This window comes from Dioscorea cayenensis, chromosome 9, assembly GCF_009730915.1.
Source record: "Dioscorea cayenensis subsp. rotundata cultivar TDr96_F1 chromosome 9, TDr96_F1_v2_PseudoChromosome.rev07_lg8_w22 25.fasta, whole genome shotgun sequence".
Lineage (NCBI taxonomy): Eukaryota > Viridiplantae > Streptophyta > Magnoliopsida > Dioscoreales > Dioscoreaceae > Dioscorea > Dioscorea cayenensis.
The window spans coordinates 14068978-14087039 of NC_052479.1; the positions used below are offsets into that span (position 1 = coordinate 14068978).

The 18062-nt window shown below is 34.0% G+C and overlaps 2 protein-coding genes across 2 annotated transcripts; both read right to left on the reverse strand.

The window, feature by feature from the left end:
- Positions 1-549: 549 nt before the first annotated feature.
- On the reverse strand, positions 550-8644 carry LOC120268962 (glutamate receptor 3.7-like). The gene is given in 7 exon segments (XM_039276238.1): positions 550-1110; positions 2762-3168; positions 3247-3278; positions 5087-5364; positions 5470-6162; positions 6164-6804; positions 8046-8644. Coding segments are annotated over 7 exon segments (2721 nt in total). The 5' UTR covers positions 8299-8644; the 3' UTR covers positions 550-693.
- A 5385-nt stretch (positions 8645-14029) lies between these two features.
- Positions 14030-14845, reverse strand: LOC120268506. Its single transcript, XM_039275883.1, has 3 exons — positions 14545-14845; positions 14329-14469; positions 14030-14178 (listed from the first exon to the last, which is right to left on the reverse strand). Exons 1-3 carry the CDS (start codon positions 14843-14845, stop codon positions 14030-14032), a joined length of 591 nt encoding a protein of 196 aa, XP_039131817.1.
- Positions 14846-18062: the final 3217 nt, after the last annotated feature.

Below are 18062 nucleotides of genomic sequence, written 5' to 3' on the forward strand. Positions count from 1 at the left end.
CACAGTGATTCAGATTGCCTTCTTAAAGACGTGGTAACCTGGAAGAAAACAAGTGAGGTAACTAGATTGAGAGATGAAGGCTTGACCTCTATTCTCAATAACATCACTATCACCACCATCAACATCTTTTCATCTAATTCGTGACTTGTTGATCAAGATCTATTTCTATCCAAAAAAAAAAAAAAGACAGATTCCCCCTGTCAACACCTTATATTGGACTGAATATATAAAATAAAATGTTTTCCACCCATCTGACCATAGTTTTACATATGGTTGTTTCCCATGATTTCTTCAAATTTTGACAGAGTCTGTCTAGATTTGGATAGGTAAACTCATTAAATTAATACAATTAAGCATCAAAAAAGGCCAAGGAAATTAAATATAGTTAAACAACATTTTTCAATGAATTTATCATAGCTCCAATCATTTGCAATCTTAAGTTTAACATCCAGATTTTGCCGAAAAAAAATGTTCCTTTGACCAATCAGGAGTTTTTAGTACTTGTGACAGGATAAAATAATCTAATGATAACAGAAAGCAGAACAGAAATAACATAAAGCACAACTAGACAAACTTCTGATAACTCAAAGAAAACCATGCATCGAACATTTTTATACAAGAGTCGAGAACATTTACTCTTCATAATTGTCCCCAAAAATTCATAAGCAATTCTTCTGCAGTTCAATACATCAGTCAGATTGGTTGAGGTTGAGCCTGGTTTTTTTGCTGCTTAAACATGTTCTTTATAGCTTCTTCTTTCTCATCGATGAAATCAAAGAAGTTACGAATGGGCAGTGAGCAGCTTTTGCTTGACGATGGCTCTTCAGTGGATGGAAGATCTCTACGTATTTCCCTGAACCGAACATACTGGCAGATTGCTCGAATGAGGAATAAGAGAAGTGAAGCGACTATGGCGATACCACAAAGCAAAAATAATCCCCAGAAGCTAGTGAAATGAAGCTCATCAGGATTGGAGCTTGAGCTAGTATGTACAATGCAACTTGATTTACAGAACCATTTCTGGTGAATCTTTTGGAGCTCACTGTTTTCAGAAAGCTTCAGTATGGCTATTGATAAATCAGCTGCAAGAGGTGAATCTCTTGGAAATGCCTGTGAATTTAAAAAACGGCGACTGTCATGCACTCAATGGAATTATGTTTATCGAGGAACATAATCATTTAGGATTTGATAAACCAAGTGAATCAGCAGGAGGAGCATTCTACTACACCATAGACAAGTAATAAACAAAATTGTCACCTCATTGATCCTCAGTCTGCCTACTTGATGAAATAGTTCTATAAATATGATGTCTTCGAAGATCTACAGGAAATGCATGAAAAAAAAAATTTAAACAAGCTCATTTTCATCCCTCAACTAGAAAAAAAAAAGATCATTTGTTTTGATCTCTTAATTAAACAACTTTGTTCATTTTAGCCCCTCTGTAGATGACACCGTCCAACAGACAATGTGGTGTCAATTTTTGCTGACAAGACATCTTATGTAGATGCACGAACAGACAACTTATCCACATTCACATCCAATTCAGCATAAACAAAAACCTGAATGTCTCTTGGACAACATTAGTCATGGTGATGAAAAGAGGGACTACAATGTATAAAGGAACCAATAGTCGCTTTAAACTGATACAAAAAGGATAGCTGAAGAAGCCCCTTCCTTAGTTGGTCTCCCTTAAACAGACCTTGATGTCCTCTAAAGTTTCTGGCATATTTATTAGCAAGAGAAGCAAATTACTAGACAAACATGCAAATGGAACAGCTAAAGCATTTTGACATGTACTCTTCCTAAATCAGCAGTCATGGATCAGATATCATCACATCAAATATTTCTTTGATTAGACCCAAATACCAGTTCAATGTTAGCATTCAGTGCATAAATATATAGAATACTTACCTTAGTGTCTTACTAAATTTATAGCATGATTAAATCATCACCATGGAGAATTGAGCAAATAGTTAATATATCTACTGTACTGGTCTCTTATCAGATATGTTAAAGCGTTGATCCACAACACACAAAAAACCTATAGATGCTAATCCAAGCATAAATGGAATCAATATATGGCATATACATCTATCAGAATTACTTGAGGTCAATCAAAGTACTTTCCGTCTTTGCTCATGCATTCACGTTGTCTACTGTAACTTTCAAAACATCGCTTTTTCTCACTTGTAAAATTATATATATATATATATATATATCTTTGTCCTGTTTTACCTTTTATACATGTGCATAATTGGCTTTCTCTTGTGTGGTCATATTTAGATAGGATAACAAGCATTGAAACATGTAATCTAACTCTACATCTAAAATAATATTTCTGTGAAATTTTCAAATGCTCTGATCACACAATCACTGAACTAGGTCAAAAAGTAGATAAAAGACCTACAAAGGAAACATGGAAATAATTTATGACCTGATCATTCACTTTATGCAAGTTAGCCAGTAGCAACACAAAATAGAAGAAATTATTTAATGACATATTATCATGAAACAGAGTTTGATATATCTACTATCATTTGGTGAAATGAAAATGAAGAAAGGATCAATTAGCAAAATCAATATATATAAGATGTCAAGGAGGTTGATCAAACCCCAGTAATTTCTTGTGATATTATTAGGAAACCAAAGACTAGAATGCCATGAGGGCTCATCAGGAGAATCAACAATGTAAATCACATAAAGATGACAATTTGCAGACACTATTAGCTGGTTTATAAATGCTTTCAAATAAATTACTTACAAATCCCCAACCACTCTTGGTGAATGGCAGCCCAATAATGCCGAATCCCTTCCTCTGTGATAAGAATAATTCAACGTACGGGAGCTCATCTACAATAGCTGCGACACCCCCATCATTTGGTCCCAGCAGTAGTGCTTTTTCATAGGCCTCTGGAGAGCCTAGAGAAACAAGCTTTGATTGATCTATGTTAAGAACATCTCTCAGATAGCTTTGAGCAAAAGAACCTTCTTGAAAACCAATTGGCTGATTACTTGCAATCAAACTATCAATTCCTTTTATAGGCGATGAGAGCTGCTGCACGGTCAAAAATGATGTCAAATTTGCAGTGTAACTTGATGTGATCACCATCAGCAAAAAAAGCCATATCATCATCACCATTCGTGCAAGGGTGCTTGTTGTTTCTTCTTCTGAAACCAGTTATATACAATACAATATTTAATAAAGCAGATCTATGTCAAATTATTCAAAAAACATGTCTCACTTACGATGTGAATTGAACAGTGTTGAGAAACTAAACCTGAAAAAAAAAAAGCATAAGTGAGATGTCAAGTAAATCAACACTCAAAGTTGATAATACCAAAAAGAATTCAGAGTTAAGTAGCTCAATAGTAACTCTTTGCAGTTAAGATCTTTCATTGGAAGAATAATGTGGAATGAATCCATAACTAGTAAGCTTATGGTTTACTTTAGAGAAAATTTCTGTGAATTTATTTGACCCCGCAAACTACATTAAGTTGCCTACAAAATGAGAGATACAGGAAGTTACAGATCCAGAGCCCGCTACAGAAAACAATTGTCCCTATCTGGTCATGCCTATCCCAAGAGTGCATCCTCTTATTCATTTGGACGAAAGAATGCACTGCAGTCTACCAAATATAAATGCATATTCTTGGACAACGAAATACCCTTGAGAAATAATATTTAGTACCTGTAAGTGGAATTTAATACATTCCAAACACAATTCAGCATCAAATGACAAGTATTATCAATAGTTTTCCTTCCAAATATATTAGGGAAAGCTGTCATTTCTTCTCACTCTTAGTCAAAGACAAAGGTATTAAAATCTAAAAATAATGCTAAAATAGAGTTCTACAAAGCTTGATGACTTCATTAATATCTTTTTGTACACCTAACAAGGATTGGAAAGTAATAGCAGAACGAGGAAAAAATAAGGATGAGGGCTAATGGTTGAAGATGAATACTTTCACATAAAGATGATGACCAGTTAAACCAACTACCATGCAATTGAACTTACGAGCAAACATAATAAGAACTATATTCCAAAAGCTAATTAGCCATCTGAACTCAAATGGAAGTTAAAAGGTGATAGTGCTGCCACTTGATCAAGAAGTGTCTGTACACACTCGAAAATTGATGAAAAATCCATCATTCAGGAACAAAGGAAAAAAGGAAAAATTAAAGTTGTACCACCACCACAAGAATGCATTAACTTAATCAAGGAAGGTATCAAGAATTGCATATCAATCACCTTGATTTGGCACCATGCCAGTAAGCAAGTGCATGTATGCTGTTAACAACTATCACTATCGCCAAGTTTTACACAGTAAATAAATAAATAAAGACAAACACAGGCACATACAAATATAGATATCTTAACAAGACATCATCCTATAATATATCAATTTTATAGCATGCTAGGCTCTAAATTTGCACTAAATGCACTAATATAGTTCAGCCATATTATCCAATATTGAATGGAATTACCAAAAGGCAAAAAGTCACTGTCTTCAGAAAGATCAGTGTATTTGAAATTTTGAATCAATCTGGGCAATAGTATATCATGCAAAGATAGACCACTCCACATTCAAGTTATTCAATTGTTTGAATGTGCTTGATTTCTTGCATTATCCATGGTAAATGCTATCTTGAAAATGAGCATCCTCTAAATGGCATCAGACTATTACAAAACACAACACAAGAAAACAAAAAGTGATGGGCATAATGGGAAGCGGTTTAATTTGAATGTGCAGCGGTACATACTTGGTAAATGATTGTCAAGGAAAATTTTTTATACATAAAATTTCCTCTTAACAGAATAAAATTACACTAATCTGCTTAAAATGCATAGAGTACAATGTTTCATAATGTATAAATAACTTATTTAAAATATTAAAATCCATATATCTGAAATAGGTCATGCAGGTCAATTTAAAGGGCATAATCTTAATCATAGAATTCTTACAAAAGTAAAGAATATCTAGTGCTAAAGATTTTTTCCTATAACAAATTGGTGAATTCATAAATGTTATCATGACTAGAAAAAATAAAACAACATAAATACAAAAATTAGTGTGGTGAGCTTACAAGAGCATATTCACTAATTGCCGCTTTGGAGGACCTCGAAAGTCTTTGTTTACCCGATGCTCGAGTATCCAGATAACTAAACCAATTAAGAGGAAAAATGCTCCTGTTACACACCACATTCCCACACTAAAAGGCCTGAGAAAAACCCACACATTTGATTTGATGCTATCTACGGGTGCAACTATGACAAGGCCAGCAGAAATGTATGGCTGAGTGAAGTCAACAACTTTTGTACGATTTGCAACAATGGCAATATCACCAACAGCTGCATCAATCACCTAAGAAAGATCTCATATAAGAACATTGGTAACATTAAAAAAATAATAAATTAAATAAAAATCAGTTGTATCTGGTATCAACAAAGAGTGGCGGTTGGGTTTTACATTTTCAAAAATCATGTCAATAAGCTTATCATAATTTGGATTTGAATGGCCATCACCAAAAGGCACAAACTTATAGGGAACATTATAGGGAACCAATTTGATAGCCGCCTCAAACAAATCAATGCAATACCCAGTAGGATTAGGGCTACCCGTCATGACTTTCACAAAATCAACATAGCTGTGTCTATGAGGAATGCCAATTCTTAGAGGCCTTTGATTGTCTGCAACCACCCAACCCCGTGGTTTTCTAGTTCCTCCACCAGGCCATACAATAGGTCCAAGAGATTCATTCGTACTGTAATTCCTCTGCATGTTCTCATACAAATTTTTGGGTAATACAAGGGATAGATGAGATTGATTAGTCCAATAACCAACTGTATGAATACTGGATTTCACAATGTTGATTATTTCATAGACACCACTGACAAGGCTGTGACTGCTATCAAATTGAATTGGACCACTCACACCAGTAAAGTTCAAGAGTATTAATTTGTCAAGTAATACTTGCCCGCCTTCAAAAGTTTTGAGCTTTTTAAATTGCGTCTTCATGCTTGTATTTATATTTTTACTACTGTATACTATATCCATCGAATCATCAAGGAATTCCCGTAGGGCTCGAGCGATTGCCCAAACTGTATCATATGCATAAAATGCATAATTATTTAGTTGCTGACCTAACAAAATTTTTTCTTTTCAATTCCCTCCATCTGGATAGAAAAGCATCTTTCTGGTCAGTTTGTGGAATGTATTGTCGAAAACCCACAACTCCTTGCAAATAACTTAGTGAGCTCAGGTTGGACTCAGATGAATCTAAAGCAGTAGAAAGCCAATGAGTTGCCAGCCATACATATTCATCAGTTATCATCTGAAGGTGCTCAGCTGAAGAGAATATTCGTAAACCAAAGTCTGGGTTAACATGCACAACATAGACTCGAGTGCCGATTAGTTTGGATTTTTCCAGCATTTCAGATATGAAGTCTGATGTAGCTCCAGGCGGTAATGCAATTTTGTAAGTGATTTTTGACATAGTCTTTGCAAGCTCATCTTCCAGAGAGTATAGACCATTCCTCCCATACTCATCATCAATGAAAATAGCAATAACACGCTTCCATCCATTATAATATATTAAATCTGCCATTGCAGCCATCTGATAAGAATCACTTTGCGTTATCCGAAGGGAAAAGTTAAACTGGAGAGAACATAAGCTTGGGTCTGTGGCCGCAAAGGATATTAATGGTATTTGAAGTCCATTAGAAATTAATGAAACTACATGTGCAATGGAGGAGGATTCTGGCCCAATGATTGCAACTGCATTCTTTTCAAGAAGCTGAAATGCTGCAATACATTTGTCAAAACAAACATCAACTTTAGATTCATCGAGAACTGCAAGAGCTTTAACAAATTTAAAACATATAAAAATAAACAGAGCTCCTGGATTTGAGATCTCCATCGTTTGTATATCCTACCATAAGAACGACAGGATTGGGCACCTTGAATTCTATTCAGTTGTGTAGTTGGGTTTCCCATCACTTAATATTTTACATCATGACACGAAAGGTGAGATTGAAAGCTCGCTTCTACTAAGAAGTAGATAATAGCGAAGAATCATTAGAACAAGGGATTCAGCAAGCAACTAAACCTTAGATTAAAGGGTCAAAGGCCACATAAGGAAGTCACCACCTTTAGAGTATCATACATAAAATAGATAAGGTGATAGTTTAGAGGAGGTGGCTTGCTTTTGTTTCCACTAAACCTTTAATCAAAGGCTTGGCTGCTTGGTGAATCCCTCATTCTGAATTTCTGCTGATTCTAGGAGTAGTTCAAACATCACTTGATACAACTATTATGTACTTTGCTTGATTTTTGGGATTCTTCAAAAGGCCACCTAATCAATATCCCTGGATGTTAGCATTTTTGGTTGTTCCTACATTTCTTCGAGGTACTACAAGAAGTCAGGCTTGTGGTATTATGTAGAGTGCTTTTGAGAAATTAATTGCAAACTCAAGAAGAAGGAAAAGATGAAAAAGAAAAAAAAAGACTAGAATAATAACAAAGGAGTAGGAATATACCGATAGCAGATCACAAAAAGGGACTAGTATCGAATTAGTAACACTTGTTAACTTTGAGCTTGATGCTCCCACTTCTTATGTCAGCTTGAGTGTGTCCTTAATCTTTCATTATTTGTTCTCTAACGCATAATCAAATACCATAATATCATTCTTCCTTTACCATTCAAAAAGATTAAAACATTATCATACTACCTCTATGGATCAAAACCAAATTTTAATCATAACAGAAAAGAAATTCACTAAAAATTCCAACTAAAAATCCTCATAATAGGCCCTCAATTAGCACTTTTCAAGCATAAAACACTTTTAGTATAAACCTATGTAGAATACATGACCAATAACCACTTCTGACTGCCAAGCCAAAGTCTCTGACAATAACCTCACCATATAACTGATTTCATCATAGAGTCTAAGCAACAAAGTGAAGTAATTACTGCTACTTCAAAACAACAATATATGCAATTTGACAGAGAACAAAACAGATACAAGAAAAAGAAAAAGGATTACCTCCAACTGATCCAACTAAAGCACTACAATTAGCATTCCTCATGATCAAATTCAGCTTAGTCCCTCCAAGAAAACTTGAATTTGAATTGACATCAGCCACAGCAGCTTCAATTGCCACTTTTGACACCTTACCAATAACAGAATCATAGCTTAAAACAGCCCCAATGTTCACAACTGCAGGCCTTGCCCCATTGACCAAGCCCTCAAGACTCAAAACCAGAGAAATCAGGAACACAACCACAGCAAAACCCATGGGGAAGTCCTCAGCTTCTTCAGTCTTTCTGAATTACATTCCCCATTGATTAAGGATGAAGAAAATATGCATTTTCAAAAAGGAAAAAAAGCAAGTCTCCCAAATGATGCCACATGGAAGGAATGACAAAAAAAAGATGGAAAAGCTACAAATACAGAGATTAAAGACATCAAGTTTCATGCAAAAGAATTATCAACTCCGAACCAATCACAAGAATGTATGAAACACATTTTTTTGTCTTTGGCTTTCCTTTTTCTAGAGAGAGAAAGAGAAGTTGGGTTGGGTTGCCTGTCAGCCGTCGCGCCAGTCACCACCACAATAGTAAAAAAAAATAAAAAATTGCTTTTCCTGGTGCCCGTTTCGCAGTCAGGAGACAATAGATCATATCAAAGTTTTTCTTTACAGATACTATGGTTTTTCTTTTGAAAAAAAGGTTTAACTTTTATTTATTAATAGCTAATTGTAGCCCATGGCTATTTTAGTTATTAAAACAACTATAAAGCACCACCATCATGCGGGAGAGTTAGTATTTTATTTTTCAAGTTAGAGATTTAGATTTAAATCCTTCCTAAATCAAGAGTTAATTGTTGGAATCTATAGTTCACTCACATTTTTTTTTTCTAATAAACACAAAATGTTGATTGGGCATCGGTTTTTTTTTAAATATTGTATTTTTTAAAAACTATATATCAAAATGCTCATTTTTTAAATTAATTATGAAAATACGTAAACAAAAGTATCATGCATGGTACGTTTTTGCACATGGGTTCTTCCAATTTTTTTTTAAATTTTATAATAGTTTTTATATGATATTTTACATTTACAAACTTATTAAATTTTTAAATTAATTTTTTTTTCACAATTCTATTTAAATTTTATAATGGTTTTTTTTATATAATATTTTACGTTTTAGTTCTTATAATTTTTTTAAATTAATTTTTTTTTTCTCACAATCCTATTTAAATTTTATAATGGTTTTTTATATAATATTTTACGTTTAAGCCCTTATAAATTATTTTAACACATCATTTTCAAGTAAAAACACATATCATACTCCAAGCGGATGAAAAAGATCGCATATATTATTAAAAGATTACAAAGTCACCATATATACTCCAAACTGATGATAACGGATGAGCATGTATGAGGACCGTTGTACTTTGTAATATGCCAAATATGCTTCTTTTTGCTAAATGATGCATGAACCCTCCAGTTGCATCCGTCGCCATATAACCGCATTTGCCTAAATATCGCATAGGATCGGACTCGATGACTTTGTAATAATTTCTTACGGTTGCAGATTTGACTTTGTAATATTCCTTTTCATTATGATTTGTGTTCTTTTATTGAAAATGATATATGTTAGAAAGAATTTAAATAAAAAAAAATTTATAAGGACTTAAACATAAAATATTATATAGAAAACCATTGTAAAATTTAAATAGGGTTGTGAGAACAAATTTTAATTTTAAAAAAAATTATAAAGACTAAAAACTAAAATATTATATAAAAAACTATTATAAATTTTAAATAGAGTTGTGAAAAAAATTAATTTAAAAAATTTATAAGGTTGTAAATGTAAAATATCAAACTATTATAAAATTAAAAAGAAAATTTTGGAAGAACCCATGTGCAAAAACCAAGGTAGTCAGACCCGGCCTGGGTATCGACCCGGCCAAGTCCAAGGGTCAGGGGTTGATGGGTTCGACCGGGTTGAACCGGGTTTAAACCGGGATCAATAATAAAATATTAAAAATATATATTATAATAATTAATAATATAAAAAATATAACTTATATTTTAATAATTAAAAAACACAATTAATTAAACATAATATTTAAAATTTTTATTTTACATATTTTTTTATTTTAAAAATATTTAAAATACAATTAAATTTAATATAAGTTTTAGATTTATATACAATATTTGAAATAAAATAAAATATATTAAAAAAAAAACTCTCACCGCTCCTCTCTCGGGACTCACCAAAGAAATGAAAATACCTCTCTCTCTCTCTCTCTCTCTCTTTCGGGACTCACAAAACGAAAAGAAAAAAATCACTCTCTTCATTTCTTCTCATCTCCATTCTCCACGTCTCTCATGTTCTTCGCCTTCTCCAGGTTCCCTCATTTTCTTCTCATGCTCGCCGTCACCGCCAACACTCTTTCTCACTTCTTCTCATCATAGCATTTTTTTCTTTTTAATTTTATTTTTTTAACCCGTGAGATCCGTCGGGTTAACCAATTCCGGGTTGACCGGCCGGGTCACCGGTTTTTGGCCGGGTTATATCAACACCGAGTCAAAGGAGGTAGCCGGACCGGCCTCATGGCCAGTTCCCGATTTTTTCAGTCGAACCGACCGGGCCGGTAACATTGGCAAAAACATACCATGCATGATACTTTTTGCTCATTTTTGTAATTAATTTAAAAAATGAGCATTTTGATATATAATTTTAAAAAATGTAATATTTAAAAAAAAGCCTTGAGCATCCAAAAGGAGTTAAACCATTTTTTAAAATTTATTATTATTATTATTATTATTATTATTATTAAACTAGTAAAACTTGGTCAATGGGATATTAAAATATATGAAATTTCTATTCATCAAAAATAAAGTTTAGAACACAACTATAAATTATTTATTTTTTTGAACAACTACACTACTATGAGGACCTAATTTGAATAATTTCCATCAAACTAGTCAAATTATAAAAAAAAAACAAATCTATTTATTTATTTATTTATTTTGAAAGAATAGCTTTGCTCGAAATAAATCTTTATTATATATGAAATAAATTATGAAAAAAAATATTCCAAAGTAAAACTTAAAATTGAATTTAGATATATCTGATTTCACATTGCCGGTTTAAACCAATCCCAGATAAGATAGGATAAAGGTTTTTGTCAATTCGAAAAATCTAGTGCACAAACTGGTTTTCAAAACCAGATCGGGTACTCTGTTTTGCTCACCATTAATTCTCCATTATTAAATGGTAAGGTAAATGGTTCTACTTACCCCTAATTCTTTATTGTTTAAATGTTATTATATGTTTTGCGGACTCTAGTGCCTTAATGTTAGGTGCCCACTTCTAGCGACCTTTAGCTTGGCCTTTGCCTCGTCGAGGAATGGCTTCTGATGTGAAGAAGCTTTTTAAGTAGGATGATGTACTACAATAATAGAGCAATCTTTAGTAGAAAAGCTCAAAGAATCTATTTCATCAATCCCTTCCCTTTTTTATATATTTTTCAAAAAAAAAAAAATAACTAAAAATAACTATTCACTACTAATATGAAGACATGGCTAACAACGTGGCTTCATAAACAAACACTAGTAATATGAAATCGTTATTAACAATGTGGCCCTATTAACAAACATGGTCACCCCGTAATGGAGTAATGGAAATAGAGAAAACTCATGGTTGCTTGGATTGCATGGAGAATTGCTTAGGAAATATGATAGCGTGAAACATATTCCTCCGTCTTACAAATGGTCTTGTCCACATGATCATCACGAAGTTTCTTTTATGTCAGCACCACCATCTTATATCTCTGCCAAGGTTGTCTTCGCCATTGCCTGATTCATGAACAATGAAAAATGCACCACTTGATGAATTTTACTCCCCTTGAACTTGTAAGCCACTGGCCTGATGCGCTCAATAATCTTACAAGGTCCATAATACCTTGATGATAACTTGTGTCTTCGCTCCCTGGTTAAGGAATGTTTGTAGGGGTGCTTTTTAAGCTTAGTCTATTTCTTCAAAATGTAGCTCTTTTCTTCCTCAATCATATGCTGCTTTCATCCGCTCTTTGGTTTTTGTGAGATGCTGCTGTAAATGATGAAGTATTTGATCTCATTATTGTTGTTCTTGGTCCACCCCATCATCCCTTGCTAATCCAATCTCGTAGAATATCAAAATTGGGTGGGTTAGCTATATATCGCAAGTGCACAGGTCATCAAATAGTAAACAAGATATCATTTCCACGAGAATGAGGATGTTGATTATTAATTTCTTGCAACTAAATTTTATCTAGACAAATCCAAATAAGAACAAAGAAGATGAATAGAACTAATTGTAATTGAAACTAAAACTATTAAAGTGTGGCTAGTGGCAAGGAGGGAGAATTCAGAATTTAAAGGCTTCTAGGATTAGGGTTTGACCCCAATGATAAACAAAAGATCTTATATGACTCTCTCTATTAAACTTAATTATTGAAGGTGGCTTATCCTAAGATACTCACTATTTTCTTTCAGAATATAGCAAGGTATCTAATTTAGATTAACTCCTAATTTTGTGGTAATTGAATCTAATTAGACCCTTTAAGTTACATTATAACCATTAATCCTCAAGAAATCCAAATTTATGATTTTAAGCTTAATCCTACGGTTTCTAACACCACAATTCACCTTCCAGTCCTTCCCTTTGGTATCCAAGATCATGCAAATATGGGATCCATCACATTCACAAGCATTAAGTATCAAAGGATTAAATCAAACTAAATTTAAACATTAAAGGAGAAAGAATAAGTCAATATAAAGAATTTTTGTTCATCAAGGGGCTAATCCCCAACCCTAGAAAGATAGATCTACTCACTCATGTTCGAATTACAACCCATGATATTCAAACTAAGCATCAATAAATAAAAATAAGAAAATAGCATTTCGTACACATGATAGGAACTATGAGTTACTAGTAATGCCTTTTGGACTCTCTAATGCTACATCCACTTTTCAGGCATGAATGAATGATATTTTCGGGCCTACTTGAGAAAGTTTATCCTAGTATTTTTTTTATGATACCTTGATATATAGCTCTACATGGGAAAATCATTTGGAACATCTAAAATTGTGTTCTCCATTCTAGCAAACCAACAACTTTATGTCAAAAAAGACAAATATTGTTTTGCAACTACAAAGATTCAATATCTAAGGCATAGTATTAGAGAAACAGAGGTAATCATGGAGCCCAGTAATATTGTTTTGCAACTACAAAGATTTCTTAGGTTGACAGGATATTATCAAAAATTCATCAAAAACTATGGGAAAATAACATCACCCTAAACTGAAATGCTGAAAAAGAATAACTTAAAATGGTCTTCGCTGGCCAGTGGCGGACCCAAAAAATTTTGTCCAGCCCAGGCTTAAATAAAAGTCAATGTTTGATATTAAATACAAAAGACACAACAAAATTTAAAGGACATTACTAACTACGTCGATATTCAATATCAATAATAAATATCTAAACAAAGTTCAAATACAATATATGATAAGTGAAATAACAATGAAAAATACAAATACAAACTACATGCCAACACTTGAGCCACTCTTGTTACTACTATGATCAAGAGGTGCCAATTGAATCCTACGAGTTCGCATATTTTGAAAATACTGTAAAATATCTTCATTATCAATTTCATTAAATATGCCTTTCTTAATATAGCAAACCAAGTTATCAATCAAAAAATCATCCTCCATTTTGTTATGCAAATTGGTCTTGATGATATTCATTACTGGACAAAACTCTTTCAACTAAAGCAGTTGAAAGAGGTAAGACCAACGACAACTCAATCAACCAATAAACTAAAGGATATCTGAGATGTTTTTTTGTTTCAACCAACTTCATATCAAGTTCTCCAATGCTTCCTAGTGAAGAAAAATCAAAATTTTTTCCCATGTCATATATGTACATGTCTAATTGATCTACCAATGCCATTTGATCCAATTCTGAGAAATCTTATGGATAAAGCTTGGCAATACGAACTAATTTAATAGAATCAAATCTTGACAATGATTGTTTTGGATCAAGGAAACTTATGCAAGAAGGCAATTCAATAGTAGATTCTGAAAAATGACTATTCATATCTTGCATAATCATATCAAGAACTTGACATAACAAATAAATAAAACAAACATCAATTAATAAAAATGTAAAGTTTAATATACCAAAAAAAGTGAAAGTGATATGAAATATACTAACTGAGTAAAAAACCTCAATGTGATAATAGTGAAAATATGTAGTGATTTGCTTCTCACATCTTGCATGACCGGAGACCAAAAATCTTCCTTCCATATTATTTGGCATCTCAATATCAATTTCAACACAAAACTTTGAACCATTAGCCAACAATTCATCCCATCCATCATCTCTTAATGATTGCAACTTAAACTTGATACCTTCAACCATGTCTAAAGCATTCACTATAATTTAATTTTTCTCTTGCAAGGCTTGTGACAAGCCATTTGTTATACCTAACACCTTTTTCATCAAAAATAATATAAACGCAAATTCAAATCTTTCCAGATGATCAATCAAACGTAAAGCTGCACCTTGTTGGTCAGGATTAGTTCCATCATCATGAACATTTCCAACAACATCCATTATCCCTGGCCACATCATTAGAAGATGAAGTATTGCATAATAATGAGATTCCCAATGTGTGTCTTTAGGTCTTGCAAGGCTTGTATCTTGATTGCAGCCTATGCCAGTAGAAATTACACCTTTCTCTATATGTGTAACTATATTTGCATGTTGGCTTTTGTCGAAGCGCATCTTTCGTTTTATATGATGCTATGTTATATATAAAAACTGCATAACTATTATCATGCATTCAGTTGTTGATTCTTCATTAAGCATGCATTTTCCAAGCTTTTGTAATAAATTCTTCTCCTTTTGTGTACAAACTACTTCTTTTAGTTACTTTACATGTCGGAAGCTGGAGTTGACCCCAAAACTTTGATGAATTGAGGATGTTCCAAAGGCAAAGATAACAATTAAAACATTATGGGATGGGTCAGATTTTCTAAGATACACAACCCACATGTGGTCTATAAAAGTGCCTGGGACCCAGTTCCTAACATTGGGTATAAAGGGCATCAAGAAAGGATTTTTCTTGGGAAAAAAAGGGCAGAAGGGGATGGAGGTTGGACAAGAAACAAAGGAGGTTTTAAAGGCTCCAAGAGGAGGAGGAAAGAGGAGGAAGAAGGAGGAAAGTGGTGGAAAATTGAAGATCGAGTCTTTGTCGGCAATATGGGGAGTTTTCCAAGCTCTGTTGTGCTGTGTTCCTGCATAGTTTCTAAGTTTCCTATTTTCTTCTGTACTTAAAACATGAAAGTGTAAGACTTCTCTATAGGTTTTGGATTAGCCCAAAGTAGTGGTGAATGATGTGGTTGTTCCTTATGTATAGATCTTTTAAATTTAATGGTAGATTATTTTGATTTGGCTTAAGATTTGTGTTTACTCAGCTTGGAGTATGAAAGCACTTGTTTTATCATAGAGATAAAAAAATAACTGAAAGGTTATTCTAGATCTCAGAAATTTCTAAGTCAGTCTTGAAATTACCAAAAGGTATTTCTTGAGGGTTTGTTGCTTAATCATTGAGCTTAATAGGGTTTTGAAAGAGTTTATCTTCCACGAAAGTAGGGGGTGGCTCCATCTAAATCAACTTTTTATCTCTTGAAAAAGAGTGACAAGTAACTAAGGATTATTACCCTTCAATTGATCTACCCAAATCTAGTATAGATTCGAACACATCCTTCATTACTCTTTGTGGTGAGTTCCCTAGCCTAGGTTTGTTTAAATCTGGTTTACAGTCCACATCCTTGCTTCTCTACAGTCCTCATTTGAGCAATTTCTCCTGCATGTTGCTTTGACTTTCCAATCTTTACACTTTTTAATTACTTAGATAGCCTATTGTTGTAATAGATTAGTAATCACACTTGGTCTTCGTGGGATCGATATCTAAATTACTTCTTGGCAAAACCGTACGCTTGCGGTTGTGCAACATGCTCCAACTAAATTGACAATCTTGATTATATAACTAAAGAAGTCATTGGTAATAGACATTTTTTCGTAATACCAACAGCAACAAATTGAAGTTGATATGCAAAGCAATGAACATACCTTACATATGGATTATCTGTCAATATAAGTGACTTTAGGCCATTAAATTCTCCTCGCATATTAGAAGCTCTATCATAACCTTGACCTCGTAATCTTGATAAGGACAATCCATATTTTGCAAACAAATTATCAGCGGCCTCTTTCAAAGTGTGGGATGAAGTGTTTGTCACATGCTCTATGCAAAGAAATCTCTTAATCACTTATCCACGAGAATCAACATATCTCAAAACAATAGTCATTTGTTCCTTCACTGAAATGTCTCTAGATTCATCAACCATAAGTAAGAAAATCCTATCACTAATGTCTTCAATAATGAGTGATCTCACTTTTTCAACACAAGAATGCACCAAGTCCTTTTGAATTTTTGGAGCAGTCATTTGGTTATTCCCGAGAGTATTTGCTTTCAATGCCTTGGAAATCTTATCAAAGTAGATTGCGTTTGCACTTTGTTGATGAAATTTTGGAGTGAACAAACGTGAAGACACAAGTTATGCTCAAAGACATGTGAGTGTGTGCCAACCTCCATTGTGCTTGAGTGAATATGCAAATTGGAGGGGCGCAAAGGTAGTCACACTCATGTGTTCTGACTTGTGCAAAGCTAGCAAGATTGTCGTCAAATGTGTTTTTATTTTAAGATGCAATGCGATCTACAACATAGACGTGTGCCCGTTTTATATTACCTTGAGGAAAAGTGTGGATTCGGGATTATTTTGGAGGAGTACTGTAGCAGATTAGTATAGCAATTTAATGTAACAGGTACTGTTCACTGGCCGCTGAAAATTGAATTTCTACAGATTCACACGGGCGTGTGAAAATTCCACACGCCCGTGTGGATGCCCGATTCCAGCCCTATTTAAGTCACGATTTCAGCCCGATTTAAGGATCCTTCTTTCCATCCTTTCTTCATCTTTTCCCCATCTTTGTAAGCGCCCGCAACTAGGGTTTAAAGAGGCTTTGGCAAGGTTTTTGGAGTGGTTCTATGGCCTTCAACACCGCGTTCCTTCTGAAAAGAGTTATTGGGGGAGCTTTTGTCGACATCGATTCAGCAAGGTGTGCCCTAGGCTTGACGAGGGAACCTTTGAAGAAGACGAGGCTACTCCACAAAACCATCGACACGAACATCAAGGGGGTTTTATTTATGAATTGCATATCTTTACTTTTGATTTCATTATTAATTATATTTTGCTCCATGGAGAGCTAAACCCTAGAGGGTACTTGGACTTGTAAACCCTAGGATGTTATTATTTCATTGACCTTTTATTATGATTTCTTTAATTGATGTATTTAATTGAGTTCCAATCTTAAATGCTTGCTGAATTGATTTTCCCTTAGAGTGACACTAGGATTGAGAATCCATCTTGACAACCTTTGTGGATGAGTAACACACCATGAGGGTTAGACAATGCCATATTGGAGAGAGTTGAGAGGGTGAGTCAAGAGGTAGCAGAACATCCCCTTTCCCCTCCGGTGTCATTTATCCTACCTCCACATTCCAAGAGTTCTTTGCGGTCACAATAGAGTGAAGTGCTAAGAAATAAACTCCGTTGGGGCTTAGTTGCGCAAGTAACAGAGTGAGGCGTTGAAGTAATCCTTAGTATCTGGGGCTTAATTGTGACAAGGGGTCTTTCTCCTGAACCAAAGGGTTAATCTATTTTAGGGAATAGGGTTTATCACTTGGAATCCCTAGAGCCTAAAGCAACCTAGCACAGTGTGAGGTGTAGAGACTATGAGATTTCTCCGACGGGGCATAGTGTAGGGTTAGTCATGATTGACCTTAAGTTTGGGACCGTGTGTTTAAGGATCTCCACGACTCATTAGACATTAGTTAGGAAACATAATGATTGGTCTCGCACTTGAAACAATAGTC